Source organism: Zootoca vivipara, chromosome 2 (assembly GCF_963506605.1).
Source record: "Zootoca vivipara chromosome 2, rZooViv1.1, whole genome shotgun sequence".
NCBI classification, from domain to species: Eukaryota; Metazoa; Chordata; class Lepidosauria; order Squamata; family Lacertidae; genus Zootoca; species Zootoca vivipara.
The window spans coordinates 33,713,389-33,733,388 of record NC_083277.1 but is presented as its reverse complement, the minus strand read 5'-3'; the positions used below and the strand labels follow the sequence as shown (position 1 = coordinate 33,733,388).

Here is a 20,000-nt window from a genome sequence, read left to right as displayed (position 1 = left end):
TCCTGCACCCCTTTCCATTATTATTATTATTATTATTATTATTATTATTATTATTATTATTATTATGTGTAACATCACAATGTGCACCCTTTATTTTTCTTACCTGAATCGCTTTGTGGAATGCTACAACAAATGAAGTGGCCTTGAGTCTGTCATTAGCATGCATTAATCAGATTCTCCCCCCCAGGGCTGGCAAAACTTGGCATATTCTTCAAATCCTTTAAGACAAGAACCACATCACTGTAATATCATCTGATGCTTGCTCCTCAGGACAATTCCGTCACTTGCTCTCCGATGGGACGGAATGAGAATGAACTGACATCAAAAATAGTTACACCAGTTGCCAGGAGATAATTAATTAATTAACAAAAAGAGGTCAAAATTAGCGCTAAATAACAGTTCTAGAAAGCAGCTCCCTTTTGTCCTACTGCATTCTGGAAGTTTATCATCCTGACCTAGGACAGGTCAAAGGCATGCTATTCCAGAATAGTATTCTATAATAAGAAGGCAGTGTAATACACTTTCTTATTATAGAGCAGCGTTCTATGATACTTTCCTTTCTGGGTTTTTTAAAAACCCGAAAAAAGAGGACGCCAAATACAGATGAATAAAATGGGTTGCTGAGTTTGTGACGTGTAGAGAATGCTGTTCGCTAAGGGAGATTCAGACAAACTATTTTGGCAAGGCCATTATCTTATCGGGACGGCAGGAGTGAAAACTCACAACATGTAGTCCGCATGTGAGGGAGGTGTGTGTGTGCGTTGGAGAAGGGGGGAGAATCAGAGGGGAGAGATGAATGAGCATTGCTAAATGCACTTTTGGTTACCGTTGGCTGGTCCTGTGGCATGCACACACGTCATTGCTCTCCGAATCAAGTTAGTGGTGCAACTCTCTGGCTTGGATTGGACGTAATGTTCCTGTTTTTCTTCTTTAAGAAAACATAATGTATTAAGCTAGAACTAGGTGTCAGAATGCCACACATACTCCCTCTGCCCCCTCTGTGGTTTAATGTCTGTTTACTAAACCAGGATCTCAAACCACAATTTGATCATTGTTAAACAGGACGTTATTAAACCACAAATCTCCATTTTGGACATCATGTAGAGCTGCAGATCAACCAGATCTGGGCCAACGTGAGAGCACAAATGAAGGAAGTCAGGTGAGGGATAACAGGGGAGTGTGCACGTCTGTTTCCTGGCTTAATTAACTATAATAAAAAAAAATTCCTTCCAGTAGCACCTTAGAGACCAACTGAGTTTGTCATTGGTATGAGCTTTCGTGTGCATGCACACTCATACCAATGACAAACTTAGTTGGTTTCTAAGGTGCTACTGGAAGGAATTTTTTTAAATTTTGTTTCGACTACGGCAGACCAACATGGCTACCTACCTGTAACTTTAATTAACTATGGTTTTATTAAGCTAGGTATATTTAACCCAAGATGAAATTTTCAATGTCCCATTCTTTTCTTTTTTTAAAAGCAATTTTGGATAATGATGAGCATTCAACAAAGTTTGCTTAGAACTCATCAGAGTATTGTTTGCCGTATCGTTTTAGACATGTTGTGCACACAAAATGAAAGTGGTTTCCAAAGGTCTGAATAACACTTCAAAAAAGTGACACCATATTGATCTTTAGGTACCTGATCTCCTTTGTATTTAAGTGACTCCGCTTTGCTCATATATACACGCCAAAACCAGTTTTGTTACTTCCCTTGCAATTTCTACCTTCCACGCTTTTCTGAGCCATTGCTTCACTTTCTTTTTACCTCCAGCCATCTTTGTATGTTTGTGTTGTGTTCTTTCGTTCTACCCACTTGAGCCTAATGAGGGGAATACTAGCATTGGGAAGGTTGCATTTGTTTAACATGCTTCGGTGGGCTCGTACCTTTTTGTGTCAAGCAGTTCCATGGTTTGGTGTGATGCTCTTAGTGTTTCACTGTGTAGGACCTGTGCTGAGGTTAGTTAACACCTCTGATGCCCTTGATCACAACATTTTGTTTTGTTTTTCTTCTTCTTTCAGAATGGATCATCCGGTTCTTCATGTTTCTTGGAATGACGCTGTGGCATTTTGCAGTTGGGCAGGAAAACGACTACCAACTGAGGCTGAATGGGAATATAGCTGTCGCGGGGGCCTTGAGAATAGGTTCTTTACTTTTGATCCTATCCTTATTGCAAGTGGAAGCAAAAACAACAAAGAAAGCCCTTTCCTATATATGCTTCCTTAAGTCGATCCTATATACCCCCCATCAGTCTTTAAGTCTTGCTAGTCTCACCTTCTAAATAGACAACATGCAACCCCCTAATAACTTAAATTGTTTAAGTTTTAACTATGAGCCCTACAAATCTTGTTACTAACGAAGACTCCCCCCCCCACCCGTCATCTTGTGATGAAGGGAAACCTGCTGGAAACCTGGATGGGGAGAAGTAGCTGCCATACTAGAAATGGCATTTTCTATTTGGTGGTAAACAGCTATATGCAGAAGCATCACCATAATAGAACTTTAATAAATACACATGGGGATCCGTGAAAAGGGGGAAGAGGAAAGGAATTGGAAATACACATGGGGATCTGTGAAAAGGGGGAAGAGGAAAGGCTTGACTATTGTAACTCGCTCTACGCAGGGTTGCCCTTAAAACTGACCCAGAAACTCCAGCGGGTGCAGAATGCCGCGGCGAGGCTCCTTACAGGGTCCCGGCCGCGGGATCACATTCATCCAGTGCTTTACCAGCTGCACTGGCTCCCGGTGGAGTACAGGATCAGGTTTAAGGTGCTGGTTTTGACCTTTAAAGCCCTATGCGACTTGGGACCCTTGTACCTACGGGACCGCCTCTCCTGGTATGCCCCGCGGAGGACCTTAAGGCCCACAAATAATAATATTCTGGAGATCCCGAGTCATAAGATGGCTAGATTGGCCTCTACTAGAGCCAGGGCCTTTTCAGTACTGGCCCCAACCTGGTGGAACGCTCTTTCCCAGGAGACCAGGGCCCTGAGGGATTTGTCATCTTTCCGCAGGGCCTGCAAGACAGAGCTGTTCCGCCTGGCCTTTGGGTTAGACTCAGCCTGACCCCTGTGTTTTTCTCCCTCATGGCTTGGATTTATGGCCTACTTGAAATGAGGCTGCACTTTAAATTTTAATACTGTATTTTAATCTGTATTTTAATTAATTGTTTTTACGTTTTATTGTGGTTCTGTTGGTGTCAGCCGCCCTGAGCCCGGTTTTTGACTGGGGAGGGCGGGGTATAAATAAAAATTTATTATATTATTATTATTCGAGGCCCAGTCCCTTCCCATATTCCTTTAAACTGTGAAGGGACTTCCTCATACACATTTTAACATTTCCTAATGCCAGGGAGTGGTTAAATTCTGCTGTTTATGTTGCATGGTGGAAATTGTGACCCACAAAGCATGATGTATAAATCTCCAAACTTAATCCCATTATTGCTTCTGTTTCTTAAAGCCACTTTGTGTTTAAATCAGAAGGATAATACAGTGTCCCCTTTTTGTAAACAAGAGCGCAATCTTAATCTCCTGTTCGTATGACTTACATTCTGCTTTGTCTATCCTGTTCATCTGGACCTCCAGGATGTCAACTATGTAAGAGTTCCAGATTTCCAGTTCTTGTTCCTTTTAGGTAAAAGTATCAACAGTGTTAGAGGAACGCGGGTGGCGCTGTGGGTTAAACCACAGAGCCTAGGGCTTGCCGATCAGAAGGTCGGCGGTTCGAATCCCTATGACGGGGTAAGCTCCTGTTGCTTGGTCCCCAGAGTCGGTCATGACTGGACCTAATGGTCAGGGGTCCCTTTACCTTTGCCCTTATGAACAGTGTTGCTTTTTGATATTGTGAGGGACAGGGGATATCGCGAAGTCCCTCCCCTCCTGAGTTCAAGCCCATCCCCGAGCACAGGGGAAAGCAGAGGGAGCTCCGATTCCAGTGAGGAAGCAGGAAGTCGTGTCCGAGGCTCAGGCAAGGTAGCGGAGCCAGGGTCCCAGGTGGGACAGGAAGGGGCAAATAAGGGGGGGAGACCCATCCCCCAACTCCGGAATTACGGAGAAAGAGGAGGGGAAAGAGGATGGGTCTGCCAAGGCTTTTGTGTTGGGGAAAGACGCGCCAAAAGCCATTCGGAGGTTCTGCAACGTAATGACCCCATCGTTCCGTGTAAATAGCAATGACTTCAGCACTGTAAATACGCAGCACCAATAAAAGAATAAAATGCAGAGCTGCGTAGCGTCGTTACTCTGAAGTAGCCTGCTCCGGCCACTGTGACAGCAACCTCCGAATCATTTTTTTGGGCTACTTTGGAGTTGCCGGGATGAGTGTGTCAGAGGCGGAGAAATGGCGGCAGATCGCGGAGAAAGCCCAGCAAGACCTGCAGCAGCTGGCGCAGCAGGCGCAGGGGGAATTAAAGGCAGCTAAAGAAGAAACCAAGAAGGTCCAGGACGACCGGCTACAACTTGCAGAACAGGTGAGAGCGCTCCAGGAAAGAGAGCAGCAATTAAGGGCGGTGGCGGTAGACCTCCAAAACAAGCTGGATGCAGAGAAAAACAAGGCGGGAGGGGCACCCCAAGTCCAAGTGCTGCCAGGAAGGAGAGCCGGGACCCTAGTAAGCAAGTTCAATGGAGACCCGAGGGAATATCATGGCTTTGAGACTGAGATTGTGTATGCTCTTGAGTTGCACCATGATGACTTCCCTGATGATGAGCACAGGGTAGCGTTTATTGTGGAGCACCTTACCGGGGCAGCCAGGGAGTGGCTAAGACCGTTAATCGCAACAAAGAATCCTTGCATGAAGAATGTCAAACTATTTCTAGAAGGTTTGAAAACGATGTATTCGTCCGATAGTCATATGGACCAGACTAAGGAGGAACTTCATAATTTACGCCAAGGAAATATGACAGTTCGCGCATATTGGGCGAAATTCACCATGCTGGTGCACAGACTGGGGTGGGAACTAGAGTCAGCCCCAATGCAAGCGGCGTTCTACTTGGGTTTGCATGAGGAGGTGAAGGATGAGCTCTCGAGAGGTCCAAAGCCCAGTAGTATGGATCAGCTGAGCAAAGCGGCTCTGGCGGTGGGGGTGAGACAGGAATCCCGATGGAGCGACAAGCAAGCAACGCGCGCAAAGCGGGCTTGGTTCCCACGGTCGCAGGAGAAGCCACTCCCCCAACAACCCTTTCAAGCCACGCCTGGGGCCAGCCAGGACCAGGAACCCATGCAGATTGATAGCGCGCGCGGGCTTTTCAAACCCCAGCGGCGCCAAGACGCAAGGAGGGAAGGGGCGGGAATTGCTTTCTCTGCAACTCCCCCCAGCATCTCGTCAGAGACTGCCCACATTGCAGGGAGTGGCAAGGAAAGGCGGGAACGGTTGTGCCCTCCCCCACTGACGCAGCACCACAGCAGGGAAACGGGAAAGCCTGGCTGCAGGAGACAAGGGGCAGCAGCCAGGCACAGTCAGCAGACAACAGCCCCAGCCCGCCCACCCGCACAGAGAGGAGCAGAGCCAGCCCACCCCTCCCAGAGCAGGAGTGGTTCTAGAAGTCACGCTAACGCTCCCAAATGGCTATCCATTGACGGTCCTCGCCCTAATTGACAGTGGTGCCTCAGCCAACTTCTTCTCGAGAACCTTTGCAGAAGAGCACCAGATCCAGCTTCTGCAGCTGGATTTTCCTCTGCACGTGGCAACCATTGACGGCAGAGAGTTGCTGGGAGGGGCCATCACTCATCAAACCCCCCCCCCATGAGAATGACGGTGGGAAGGCACTCAGAGACACTGGCATTCAACGTCACCACCATCTCAGACCCCCCCATCGTCTTGGGCATGAGCTGGCTGGCGCGCCACGACCCCTCCATCAGTTGGCACCAGAGATGCATCACTTTTGGATCGGACTTTTGCCTGGAACATTGCATGCAGCACCAACCAGGGGAGGGGCCTCCGATAGCCACGGTGGCCACCATGCACGTCAAAGGGGGTGAGGCGATACCCAAGCCGTACTGGGACCTGCAGGAGGTCTTCAGCGAAGCGGAGTCCGACCACCTACCCCCGCACAGGCCTTTTGACTGCCAGATCAACCTGGTGCCAGGGGCCACTATACCCCCAGCCAAGCTGTACGCCATGTCAGACCAGGAACTGGAGGATCTGCGCGCTTTCATCGACAAGAACCTCAAGCGGGGGTTCATCAGAGAAAGCAAGGCAGCAGGGGGCAGCCCGGTCTTCTGGGTGGACAAGAAAGACACGCAACAGCGCCGTCTTGTGGTGGATTTTAGACGGCTGAATTCAGTGACAGAGCCAGTGGCTTTCCCCATGCCCAGAGTGGATGATCTCCTGACAGCGGCACGCAGGGGTAAGATTTTCACCAAGCTAGACCTGAGGGGGGCGTACAACTTGATCAGGATCCGGGAAGGCGATGAATGGAAAACCACGATGTTCACGCCTCTGGGCTCTTTTGAATATCTGGTGATGCCCTTCGGGTTGCAAGGGGGCTCAGCATGCTTCCAGGCCTTCATGCACCACGTCCTGGGGTCCCTCCTTTTCAAGAACTGCTTGGTCTTCCTAGATGACATCCTTATCTATTCCGCGGACCCAGTGCAGCATGTGAAAGACGTCAGGGAGGTGCTGCAGCGCCTGAAGGAGAACCACCTGTATGTGAAGCTGGAGAAGTGCAAGTTTCACACCAAAGAGGTGGACTTCCTGGGCTACAAGCTGTCAGACAAGGGGTTAGCGATGGACAAGGACAAGGTGCAGGCCATCCTGGACTGGCACAGCCCCAGGACGCGCAAGGATGCCCAACGCCTACTAGGCTTCGCCAACTTCTACAGGAAGTTCATCAAGAACTTCTCTCGCGTTACGGCTCCCATCACTGACTGCCTGAGAGGCAAGCAGAAGTTCAGGTGGACACCAGAGGCGCAAGCAGCGTTCGAAAGCCTCAAGAGGGTGTTCGCCTCGGACCAGAACCTGTTCCACGTGGTTCAGGACGCGCCCCTACGCGTTGAGACAGATGCTTCTGATAAAGCTGTGGGCGCCATTTTGTTGCAACTGGACACCAACAGAGAGTGGAGACCCTGTGCCTTCTTCTCCAGGAAGTTGACCCAGCCAGAGCGAAACTACACGGTGTTTGATAGGGAACTTCTTGCGATCCACGCTGCGTTCCAGCACTGGAGACACTTCCTGGTGGGCGCAAAGCACCCCATCCAGGTGTGCACAGACCACAAGAACCTGGAGTTCTGGAGAAATGCCAGGGTGCTCAACCAGCGGCAGATACGGTGGGCAGAGTTCTTCTCGAACTTCAACTTCTCCATCCACTACATCCCGGGGGAGCAGAATGTCAGGGCGGATGCCCTCTCCCGCAAACCGGAGTACATGGAGGAGGAGGCGCCACCAGCACCCAGGCACATTTTCCCCCCGTCAGCATGGTCCTGCGGAGCAGCAGTGGTGAGCGAGGCAGAACTCACAGCACTGACGGCAGCGGATGAGTTTGCCAACCGCATCTTCAGAGAACTGAGAGGGGGGAGGGAGCAGGCAAAAGACTTTGCAGAACGCAGGGGGCTGCTCTTCTACAAGGGTGCACTGTACCTGCCCACCACCCAGCTTAGACGTAAGGTCCTCAAGCAGATGCACGACAACCCAACTGCGGGGCATTTTGGAAGGGACAAGACCGCTCACCTAGTCATGAGACACTTCTGGTGGCCAGGGGTGCGGGAGGATGTCAGAGACTATGTAAGGGGCTGTGACACCTGCCAGCGGGCAAAGGTGGTCAGAGCAGCGCCAGCAGGATTGCTGGAGCCCTTAGCCACACCACACAGGCCATGGGAAGTGGTGTCCATGGACTTCATCACAGACCTGCCTTCTTCCAGGGGCAAGACCGCAGTGTTGGTGGTGGTGGACCTCATGTCCAAAATGTGCCACTTTATACCGTGTGCCAGAGCGGTCTCTGCAGAAGAGACAGCCAAACTGTTTGTTGACCACGTATTCAGACTGCATGGCTTACCTTTAAGAGTTATTTCGGATAGAGGCCGCCAATTTGTGTCCAGGTTCTGGCGGCGGCTCATGAACCTCCTGCAGGTGGAGGTCAGCTTGTCGACGGCTAGACACCCGCAGACCAATGGACAGGCGGAGAGGGTCAACGCCATTCTGCAGCAGTACCTGAGATGCTACGTCAGCCAGAGGCAAACGGACTGGGTGGATCGCCTGCCACTGGCAGAATTTGCCTACAACAATGCAGTGCACGTCTCCACAGGGGTGTCGCCCTTTAAGGCCAACTACGGGCGCGACCTCAGATCTTTCCCGGAGAGGGAGGGGGAGGAGGAGGAGGAGGGCCCGCAAGCTGAGGATTGGGCAGAGGAACTGGAGACGGTGCACCAGCAGCTCAGAGAACACTTGGAGAGAGCCAAGGAAGCATACAAGAAGGGGGCAGATCGCCACAGGCGACGGGGAGGTCATCAGGGTGGGGGACAAGGTTTGGCTGTCCTCGGAGGGCCTTCCCACCAGAGGGAGGTGCAAGAAACTGGCACCCAGAAGGTTGGGCCCCTTCACGGTCACGCAACAGGTCAACCCGGTGGCCTTCAGACTGGCACTGCCAGAGGACATGAGGGTGCACCCAGTGTTTCATAGATCGCTGCTGTCGCCGTACAGGGAAAGCAGCAGGCTCCGAGACAGCGAACAAACCCCCGAGGGAGGGGGGGAGAGGGAAGGCAGGGAGCAACTCAATGAGGCCACGGCCATCCTGGATTCACGGAGAGGGGTGGGGGGCCTGGAGTACCTCATGGCATGGGAGGATGCTCCGCAGTCCCAGAATGAATGGGTCCCGGCCACTCAGATACAGGAGGAATTCTTGGTGGAAGAATTTCACGCCCTCTATCCCCACAGACCCAAGCCCTGGCACATGGAAAGGGAGGGGGAGGAGGAGGAGGCACGGGAGAGCAGCTCACCATGGCGCTGGGAAGCGGAGTTTGAGGAACCGGGAGACGAGGTATGGGTGTCACCGAGATCCACCCAGTCAGAGGCAGAAGCAGATTGGCAGCACATTTTTACCCCCACCAGCTCGGACGCCACGGACTTTTTGGGATTCCAGTCCTCCCAGGCGGAAGGGGGGGGCTCGCAGGACTGGGGGGAGGTGTTCACACCGACGGGCTCGGAAGGTACTGAGTTCTTAGGCTTCGAGTCGTCCCCGACACCTGGGGGGGACTTGGGGAGGGGAGAAGGAGAGCTTGGGAGGGGGGTGGATGTGAGGGACAGGGGATATCGCGAAGTCCCTCCCCTCCTGAGTTCAAGCCCATCCCCGAGCACAGGGGAAAGCAGAGGGAGCTCCGATTCCAGTGAGGAAGCAGGAAGTCGTGTCCGAGGCTCAGGCAAGGTAGCGGAGCCAGGGTCCCAGGTGGGACAGGAAGGGGCAAATAAGGGGGGGAGACCCATCCCCCCAACTCCGGAATTACGCAGAAAGAGGAGGGGAAAGAGGATGGGTCTGCCAAGGCTTTTGTGTTGGGGAAAGACGCGCCAAAAGCCATTCGGAGGTTCTGCAACGTAATGACCCCATCGTTCCGTGTAAATAGCAATGACTTCAGCACTGTAAATACGCAGCACCAATAAAAGAATAAAATGCAGAGCTGCGTAGCGTCGTTACTCTGAAGTAGCCTGCTCCGGCCACTGTGACAGATATGTTAAAATATTGCCTTGTAAAAACTATCACATAGGTAGAAAATGTTAGGTACTGTACATGTTTTTGACCTACTTCTTATGGATTAAAAACACTTATCTCTGTGAGGCATTGGGAGCTATAAAACTATCATTGAAATTCATAGCCACTCTTTTCTCTCATTTTTGAACCTTCTCTCATCTCCAAGCCAGAAGCTGCCTACTGTTGCCCTGAATAACACTTGCCTGTGCTTTTCCCAACAGACTTTTCCCCTGGGGAAACAAGCTGCACCCAAGTGGTCGGCACTATGCTAATATCTGGCAGGGAGAATTCCCTACAAGCAACACTGGGGAAGATGGATACCAAGGAACTGCACCCGTAAGTGTGGTGGATGAAATAAACTGGAAGCATCAGCGTAAAGGTGCATAAACTTGGGAGATCATGGGAAACATAGATCAATTTCAGACAAAGGCATAGAGTTCAATTTGGACGTTTTCTCTCTTTTGCTGCTGAAAAGCTGAGCAACAAATTCTTTCCCGTGACATCTGTCCCACCTGAAAATGGGGAAAAGTCACTTTGTGGTGACTTTTCCATCTAAAAAATGGCCACATGTCACACTAATCTTTAGTATGAATGCAGGAAGAGACAAAGCCGGAAAAAGATGAGGAGCAGGAAGTTGGTAGTCTCTCTTTCCTTTCCTTTCTTTTTTTGTAGGCTACTTGGCTTTATGAACTGATGACTGAAGCCTCCTTCCTATTACATTGCAAATGTATTTACTGTACTAACCGGTTTTGTCAATGAGAAACATCCGGCTGTCTGCTTGCCCTATGCAGGGTGTCATTTTTCTTGCTACAAATCATTCTCCGGTCACAGATGTCAGGATCAGCAAGTAGACGATTGACAACTTAACAATTGTTCTTGTAGATGCAGTAAGAACAAGTTGTTTCAATCCATGATGGGGATTTATGCCTATTGTCGCTTAGCAAGGCAAAATGTCAAGGATTTTGTAATCCGATTGTTTTGCTCTTACATTGCCAAACCCACGCCTGGACATCAGTCCTCACCTGAATGGTGTCCTTGTTCATGACCCTGCATATTTCCTTTCTGCTTTTCTCCTGCTAACCTTCTGCCAAGGCCCAATCTGGAAATGTTAGTTTTTAGATATGCAGTTGGCAGGAAAGCAGGTAGGCAGCCTGGAACTGGTGCAGTGATTGGACCAAGATTGGCTCTCATGCTTTCATTTGATGACAGCGAGGCAGGCTCAGGATCCAGCAGATCCCAGGCTGGTTCAGTCCCCGGTTGGGTCTTTCCGCTTGCTGCCACTGATGTGATATTTGGTTTTCAGTATCACAATATATCACCAGCTAAACAAGACGATATACTGATATATCACGGTATCTGAAATAAGATGGAGCTATGTAGAGGCGAAAGGGACGCAGGTGGCTCTGTGGGTTAAACCACAGAGCCTAGGGCTTGCCGATCAAAAGGTTGGCGGTTCGAATCCCCGTGACAGGGTGAGCTCTCGTTGCTGAATCCCTGCTCCTGCCAACCTAACAGTTCAAAAGCACGACAAAGTGCAAGTAGATAAATAGGTACACCTCCGGCGGGAAGGTAAACGGCATTTCCGTGCGCTGCTCTGGTTCGCCAGAAGCGGTTTTGTCATGCTAGCCACATGACCTGGAAGCTGTACGCCGGCTCCCTTGGCCAATAAAGTGAGATGAGCGCCGCAACCGCAGAGTCGGTCATGACTGGACCTAATGGTCAGGGGTCCCTTTACCTTTATGTAGAGGCGAACATGGAGTCCTTGGAACTCCTACTAAATTATGGGTCTAAATCACCACACACCACACACTGATGAAATCATCACTTTCATCACTGATGAAATCATCACTACGGAGGCAAGCCAAAACAGGACTTTGGTTCGGGGCTTGGATACTAAATGGCAGTATTCAGGTCCAGGACAATCCAAAATACAGTGTGATGAGTGATAGTGAATACAAATAATCTGGGAAAATATTGAACAACAACAACAACAACAAATATCTAAATTTGATGTATATAATTTTATGAAAATTAACTCAATGATAGTATGCTTCAACTAAACCATTAAAGACTTCTGGCCAATATATTAATGTTCTTCGCAGTTTCAGGGACAAATTTAAAATTTACCGTAGTAGTAGATTTAGTAAAAATATTACTTTAACATGCATATGATTTTCTACTAATTTAAGAGTAATTTCAGTAATTTACTAGTGTCAAGTTGCATCTCCTTCCCCACTCAGAGGGCAAACTGCAATTCTATGTATGAGTAAGCCCCACTCAGTTCAACTAAACTTACTTCTACTCTCCTGGGAGTAAGCCCCATTGAATTCAGTAGAGCTTAGTTCTGAGCAGGCACACATTTGCTTGCACTGCTTAAAGATAAGCACCCACCCTCCCCATCATACTCACCTCACAGCAACCACCCAATCTCCCTTTTCAGCATAAGGCAGCAACTGTTAAATCTTCCCTACTCCATTCCCCACCTCCCACAGAAAGCTCTTTCCCCCCCCAAAGCCCCCATCCCACCAACCCTCTCCCTTTTTATCAAAGGGAAGCAGGAAGGGCAAGCAAGCAATGAGATAACATCCTTTAATATTTTTGTTAACTTCCTTTTTTATATGAGAGAGAGCTCTGCGCCAGCAGAGTGCCACTGATGCCACTGGGCAGGCAGCAACCGATAAGACGCCAGTAAAGCCCAGTAGGGCTAGGTGGAGGGACAGCTTTCTCCAGTCACCCCACCTTGCCCAGCGGATGGTGGGTTTGGATAGCTCTGCCCATTATTGACTAATGCCATATATATACAGATAGGTGAAATACCCAATGAGATATGAGGTCTTCAAACAGGGACCAGATTTATTTATCTTCTGGATCAGGGGAGAAATAAAATGAAAAGTGGGAGGGGGGAAAATATTGTATTGGCTTGTGTACCTCTCTGTTCTCCAATAACCTTTGTTCTTTTTCTTTTCTTTTCTTGGCAGGTAACATCGTTCCCTCCTAATGGTTATGGCTTGTACAACATTGTGGGAAATGCTTGGGAGTGGACCTCGGATTGGTGGGGTGTTATGCATTCTGCAGATGAAACATACAATCCGGTGAGCATTTTGTTACTGATAAGCATAACAGATAGGCACTCATCTGTTGCTTTGCTCCTTCTCTGATTATATCTCTGCATGTGACAGTGCAGGTTAAAGAAGGTTGCACCTAATACAATGGCTGTGTCTACACTAGGAGCCCCAGGATCTTTTCCACAGCCACCCACCCCATATGTAATTTGCTTTGGGATCCAACTCAAGGTGCTAGAATTGACCTTGGAGTGCCTGGTGTGCTATGGTCCATGGGGTCACGAAGAGTCGGACACGACTAAACGACTAAACAACAACATTAATTTACATTCGTAGCCCTGAGGTTGTGGATTGGTTTTCCAGAAGGATGCTCACTTTCCTCTTATTTTTTTAGAAAGAAAAGTGAAACCTGCTGCAGTTGAATAACAATCATACATGTGCCTTCTTTTTACAGATTGTGTACACACACACACACACACACACACACACACACACACGCATACACACCCCTTTATCACTTGTCCATCTGCTTTTATGTTTGAGTTTGCACCAAACAGCTCTGTTGAATTGTCCTATCTTTGCAGCCTCAGGTTTGAGTGTCTCTGGGTGATTTCTTTTCAGTGAGTCAGATTGTTGGCCCATCTAGCTTAATACTCTGATTGACACTCAGCCAGCATGGCCAATGGTCATGGGTGGATGTGGGAGATGTCATTTCTAAGGCAGTGATGGGGAGCCTGTGGTCCTCAAAAGGTTGTCTCTCTCTGCCTAATCTACCTTATATGGTGGTTTTGAGGACAAAGGGCACTTTCTGTATGCTTAGTTATAAGCAGCTTCACAAACCTTGGATGGGAAATGTGGTATAAATACCAGCCTGCTGTCTGTATTCCTGCACGAAATCTCTGACGGCATTAAAATTTGACAGATGACTATCTGGGGTGTAAAGCTTTCAGCAGTGAAGGTGTTGGAAAAACTGTTCCGAGTGCAGCACATCCTCGTCATGTTTCACCTCTAGAGGAGATTCAAAGCTAATCTGTTATGGTGCGTTAAAAAGTCAGCAGGCTCAAATATAGAAGGCCATGCAGGGACTCCTGCACATCTGGGGTGGGCAGCCTTTTTCAACCTGAGGGCCACATTCTTTGCTGGACAAGTTTCCCAGGGCCACATGCCAATGGTGGGTAGCAAGGGCAAACCAGGGCAGGGAAGTGTCTACACAAACCCACATCCGTATTGAGCAAAAGTAGCCAAGGTGTTGCCGTCCAAATATTGTTGGGACTACAACTATAGACTACAGCTGTGCTGGCTGGGGCCAATAGGAGTTGGAGTCCAACAAAATCTTGGGGGTACCACCTTGGCAGCCCCTGATGTAGAAAGTCTCCCGTTCTTCCTTTGGACTGTTTTGTTTGATATGCAGACATTGGATTGAAATATATATGAAGACTCATATTATTCAACATGGCTGTTGCATTAGATGCCTATCTTTGTTGTTGATTAATGCTATTAATGTCCTATTAATGCTATGGAATGATCTGAAAGAAGCTCCATTTTTGAATACTTTTGAAGATCCTCATCATCTCAACTTGGGTTTGTGGCTGCTTTACCTCCCTGCAGCTCTGAGCTGCATTGTTTGCCTGAGCCCAGCGTTGGGGGTGGTACACCAGCGGAGCAGTAGCTGGGAAAGCAGGTGGCCCCCAAATGTGGATTCCCATCAGCCCCCCTCCAGCATGGCCAGTGGTCAAGGATGATAGGGGTTGTAGTCTACCAACATTTGAAGGGCACCTCACGTTGGCAGTAAAAGTGGATGTGGCGGCTGTCTGGGTTTATTTCCTTCCTGCAAAGGTGTTACACTGCAGAGACGTCTTTCAAAGTGAATGATGGTCCAGTCTGGAGACAAAGCAGATAACAAACATCTGTAGTAGCATCCAAGGGGGAAAAGAATGTTAAAACAGCTGTATAGAACACATCTCTTATTCCTGATGTGTTTCACAGTCAACTCTCTTTTCTTCCCCGAGGGTTAAGGTTTTAACAAGTGTAATATTCACTCATGAAAACAGTCTGAATCCCCACAGACAGGAGCCTGTTATGCTTGTTTGAATTTGAGGCAGTTAGAATCTGCTTATCTCTGAAAATATATCTGAAGTTGCCAGCCTGTTTCATTTATCTGCTTAAGAGTGGTTTTGAAGAAATTTGCAGATTCTAGACACGTTGACTTAACCAAACTTTAAAAAAATGAAAACTTTGGGCTCTGTGAGATGGACTCACTGATTTTCCGGTTATCTTTCATGAGTGAATTTTTCATTTGTCAAGAACTGCTCTTGAAACACATTGGGGGTGGAGGGCGGCATCCCTCCCCACCCTTCCTGTCATGGGGGGGTGTCTGTCTGTCCTTGGGGTTGTTGTTCCCTCTGAGGGCGAGTTTTAAAGATTCTACATTGCCCTCATGCCCTGCGCATAGGCTTCCCAAGAGGCATCTGGTTGGCCTCTGTGGGAAACAGGATGCAAAACTAGATAGGCTTTATCTAGCTGGGCTGTTGCTCAAAGTGTTATTTTTTTCTTGCAAAGAAACATGTCGCGCCATGTTCCTCTTCAGCGTGCGAAGATTCTGCAGATCTGCTAGCTTGGAACAGGAACTTTTAATTAGCCACTGAATCTGAAAGCGCAAGCAAAGCTTGATGCTCAGACCTACAAAACACTATTGCCGTAAAGTAGTAAACACAAATTCTCCGGGTGACCTAAATAATCAAGAATTCTTCATTACTCTAATTAAGATTTCCATCAGGCTGCTTCTTTGTTTTGGTAAGGCTTTCTGTTTTCATGCTGGGGTCAAGGCATCAGAGCTTGAGGAATGGAAGAAGTTGGGCTCTTGAGCATCATCCTGAACAGTAGCCTTTTCTGTCGTTTTTCTCTTTCCATTTTGGTGCAAGGCTGCTGCGGCACAGACCAGGAGCACACAGCTGTGTAAATACAGGAATATCTTTCCAAATTTAATGCACATCTCCCACTTTCAAAGACTCTTCTTTCCCCCCTCTAACATCCCCCTTGCGATTCCTTCTGCTTCCCACCACCACCCCATGCTGGTTTTCTCCTCATGACACTAGGCTGGTAGGCAGCCCCGGAGTATGGAATTAGAGCGAGGCACATGGGATTAGGGCCTTTGGCTAGAGCAACATCTCTCTCACTTTCTGCTGTGGAGGAGATTTACATGCTTATTTTAATTTTTTTTTGTCCAAGTTATCAGATTAGGACAGGTTGAAGGAGCTACGTGTGTTTAGCTTTGAAGAGATTGCTATTAATGAGAGATGAGACAGTTGTTGTCAAATACTGAGCTGTGACATAGATGATGCAGCAAATTTTGTTTTCTGCTGCTCCACAGGGTAGGACCCTGAATCAATGACTTCATATGACGAGAAAGGAGAACTTTTGACCAAACATTAGGAACAACTCTTGATGGCACAAGCTGCTTGGCAATGACGCAGACTGCCTCAGAAGGTGGTGTGATCTTCTTCGTTACAGGTTTTTTTTTAAGTAGAGGCTGAATGGCCTCCTATGAGAGATGCCATAGGCGGCTTCTTCTTCTTCTTCTTCTTCTTCTTCTTCTTCTTCTTCTTCTTCTTCTTCTTCTTCTTCTTCTTCTTCTTCTTCTTCTATCACTTGTAGCTGAGTAAGATTGTCTTCCATAAACACGGTTTTAACAATGAGTCCGTAAGTGACTGTGGAGGCCAATTCTGGATCCACACGTCCTTCCACAGAGGGGACTTTGGTTCCCGGGCAGGAGTTGATCACAGTGTGGATTTGCCAAGTGTGCCTTCCTCTTAGCATGTTTCTCCCTTGCGTTCTGAGTTCGAGTGTCTTGAAATTCATTGAAACTTTCTTGGCAGGGCGTGGACTAGATCAGTGGTTCCAAATGCCAAGAGAACGTTCAATTTTTCAGCTTTGCTTCCCCTTCTCCAGGTTTTCTGAACACTCTCTTTCTTTCTCTCCCTCGCTTTCCCCATCCTTGCAAATGAGATACAGCTCTTTCTTTAGAAGGGAGCCATAGTACTAACTGTGAAGGGCCGCCTCCACTGTAGTAACTTTAGCTCTCATTGGGATCATACCGTTGCAGAACCTCACAGGGGTCGCAGCTGTCACTTTACCAGGGAGAACGAAAAGGGAGAAGGGGACAGACAGATGTGAATGCCTGTGCAAGGAAAACCCATTCACTTCTCTTTCCTGCTCCGCATACCCACTCATACAGAAGCAGTGAGAGCCACTCTACCTGACGCACACACAACCAACCAGTTGCCCCATTCCCCTTTCCAAATGATGGATCAGCTGCTCCCCAGGCAGTTAGGGGTACCCTTGCCCAACTCTGAGCCACCAGTTTTTGTTGGCATCCAGAGGGTTGAAAGGCTAGCTGACTAGCCCCCAGCTGCATCGTCTCCTTCCAGCTGTCCCACTGTGAAGATACATCGGCTTCTGTCTCCAACATAAATCAGTGACCCAGGCCTCCCAGACACTGGGCACACTTTATCAGCGGAGCAAACAGAATAGGCACGAGACTTGTGGAAGCATACTAAGGATTTATTAATCATAAATCAGGATGAAGAAACATGTCAGTGGAAGTTCCCAGCAGACTGTAAACAGACATGTGACACATAACAGTTCCATGTCTGCAACTAAAGGTGGAATGGAATTTCCCAACAGTTTTCCCCTTGAGGGGAAGGACAACAGGAAACACAGCTGGCAATCTCAATGGGATAGACTTTATCTCTTCCCCTTGAGGGGAAAATGAACTGAGGAGCACTAGTTGCAAAGCTTTGCAGACCCACTGGGATAGCTCCAAGGACCCTAGGTTATTTCTTTAGGAGTTTAGTATTTTGACATGGCATTGTTTCAGTATCTGGTGTTTCCTGATCATGTTTGCTAGCAGAGTTGTGAATGAAACAGCATAGCTTCTTTGAATTATCAGTAGCAAACCAAACCATTTTTCCTGATAGTTCCAATGGAGCAAGGGCTGGTTAACAGTGAGGGCTAGTTGTATGTGAGAAAAAGGAAGGACTGAACGACTGTCTCCTCGTGTTTTGTCAATTATAACTTATCAGCTTGCAGAGAAGCAGCCAAGCATGAGTGTGATAAATGAACCATGCTTCTTAGCCTAGAGATGGCTTTTAATTCCAGCCCTGTTCAGCTCTTGGAAATGCATGGTTGCTAGGCAGAACTGTATGCAGTTCAGCACCGAAAGGCTAAATTAGCTGTGTGGCGCCACAGCAAGTTAGAGCTCTCCATTTTTATACATGGACAGTTACAGATTGGTGTTTTGAAATGCATTTTGGATTGTTTCATAAGTGTTAGCAGATGGGGGACAGTTTAAATGTTTAAAGAAGCACTTGTAAAACAAGCTTTTATGGGTGCTGTAATGAGACTTGCTTTCCCTTGAATCTGTCTTTGCATATTCTATCTCAACCAGTTTCCAGGCTTAGTAGGGACCTTTCCTGGTCCATTGGGGTAAGCAGGCTTGAAGGAGGGAAGCAGGATTCCAGGTTGAGTACCACCTTCTGGCCTGAAGACTTTCCCCTCAGTTTTCCTTCTTGGGTCTAGGCCTCAGGGATGGACCTAGGTTCTGAATGGAAGGGATACAATGCCCACAGAAACCAGGGTTGCGTGCACACCATACATTTAAAGCCCATTTTAAGCACATGCCTTTCCTCCAAAGAATCCTGGGAAGTGTAGTTTATGCCTCACAGAGCTAAAATTCCCAGCCTCCTTAATAGACGAAGTTCCCAGATTCTTTGGGAGAGCTTTAATTGTGCTTTAAATACATGGTGGGCTCACAGACAAGATGCACTGTGACCAGCAAAGAAGCCGAGCAGATACAGGGCTGTAATCAGCCTGCCTAATTTCTGTAGAAAACATACTTATTGGCCTTCTCACACACACACCCTGGCTTTGTTTCCCCTAGACCAGGCTTCAACTTGATACCTCCCCTCCCCTCAGTCTATTTTGGGTTCCAACTCTAAGCAGTGTTGCTTAGACTCCATGTGTGGAATTACCTTGAGAAAACTCTGTGGCTCTGCACTGCTTCTGTTTTGTCTCTAGGCTCACTGTTGGGTGCTCCTAGGGTTCAGCCAGGGGTAGCTGATGTTGTACCCTCAAGATATTGTTGGGCTCCAGATCCCACCAGGCCCAGGCCATCTGGCCAATGGCCAGGGACGATTGGAGTAGCAGTCCAACCATTTCTGAAGAACACCCTGTTGATTAACTCTAGGCCAGACAGATAAAGCTCACTCCCCTGCCTCAAGATTCTACATGGGAAAAGCAGGAGAAATCTCCCCAGTCCTGCAGGATCCCAGTGGTGAACTGGCTACTATCCATAGTGACTGTACAGTCCCTCCACTGACAGAGGCAGTGTTCCGATGAATGCCAGTCGCTGGGAGTCACAAGTGGGTAGAGCGCTGTTGCACTCAGGTCCTGCTTGCAAGCATCCTTGGGGATTCTGGTTAGCCATTGTGAGAAAAGGATGCTGGACTAGATAGGCCACTAGCCTGAGCCAGCCAGCTCCTCTTATGTTCTTAATGGGATCCCTCCCTCAAAGCAAGCCAACCAGAGTGCCAGGCATCTGTCCACCCAGCCACCCTTGGAATCGTGGGCAGAGTTATTCCCAAGAGGGGGAATAATTCCCGTACTGTATAGCCTTGCTATATATTCTAGAGAGCTCTCCCTCTTGGATGATGTATGTTTATTGCCAACTGAGTCTTCTGGGTTACCAGAAGGAGGAATAAAATTCTATGAATAAAATATAAATTAAAATTCTACCTTTATTTTGTCTCTTCCTGCAACAGCCAACATCAATAAAACTGCAATAGATGACCTGATTGATTTGCCTGCCTTGGTTACTGCATCGCTCTTTCCCTGGCCTTTCTTGCTCTCATCTCTGCTGCCACAATTAGCCATCATTCATTGGTTTCCTTCACTCGGTGCACTTCCACATAGCAGTTTTGTTTTGGGCTTGGCGTAGCACAACACATGCATGCAAGCTTTGTGCAACGTCTTCTTCTTCTTCTTCTTCTTCTTCTTCTTCTTCTTCTTCTTCTTCTTCTTCTTCTTCTTCTTCTTCTTCTTCTTCTTCTTCTTCTTCTTCAAATTATACCTCACTTTTCACCAAAAATAAAATAACCCAGTCCACAGTAAATTGTCTGTGGAAGTTTTCTATCCAGCTTTCCTTTCAGGGATAAATTCTTTGTGTTTACTCAACAAAACTCTTCCTTCATGTTCCTTACCCGCCCAACC

General features: G+C 48.0%; 1 protein-coding gene across 3 annotated transcripts in view; it reads left to right on the top strand.

Annotated features, from left to right (window-relative positions):
• SUMF1 (sulfatase modifying factor 1) overlaps positions 1 to 20,000 on the top strand; it is a 61,593-nt gene that overhangs the window by 23,894 nt on the left and 17,699 nt on the right. For all 3 annotated transcript variants that reach the window (XM_035106599.2, XM_035106598.2, XM_060271355.1), the window contains exons 5-7: positions 2,023 to 2,145; positions 9,894 to 10,008; positions 12,651 to 12,764. In XM_035106599.2, the coding sequence (XP_034962490.2) occupies positions 2,023 to 2,145; positions 9,894 to 10,008; positions 12,651 to 12,764 (352 nt within the window). The remainder of the gene's footprint in view (positions 1 to 2,022; positions 2,146 to 9,893; positions 10,009 to 12,650; positions 12,765 to 20,000) is intronic.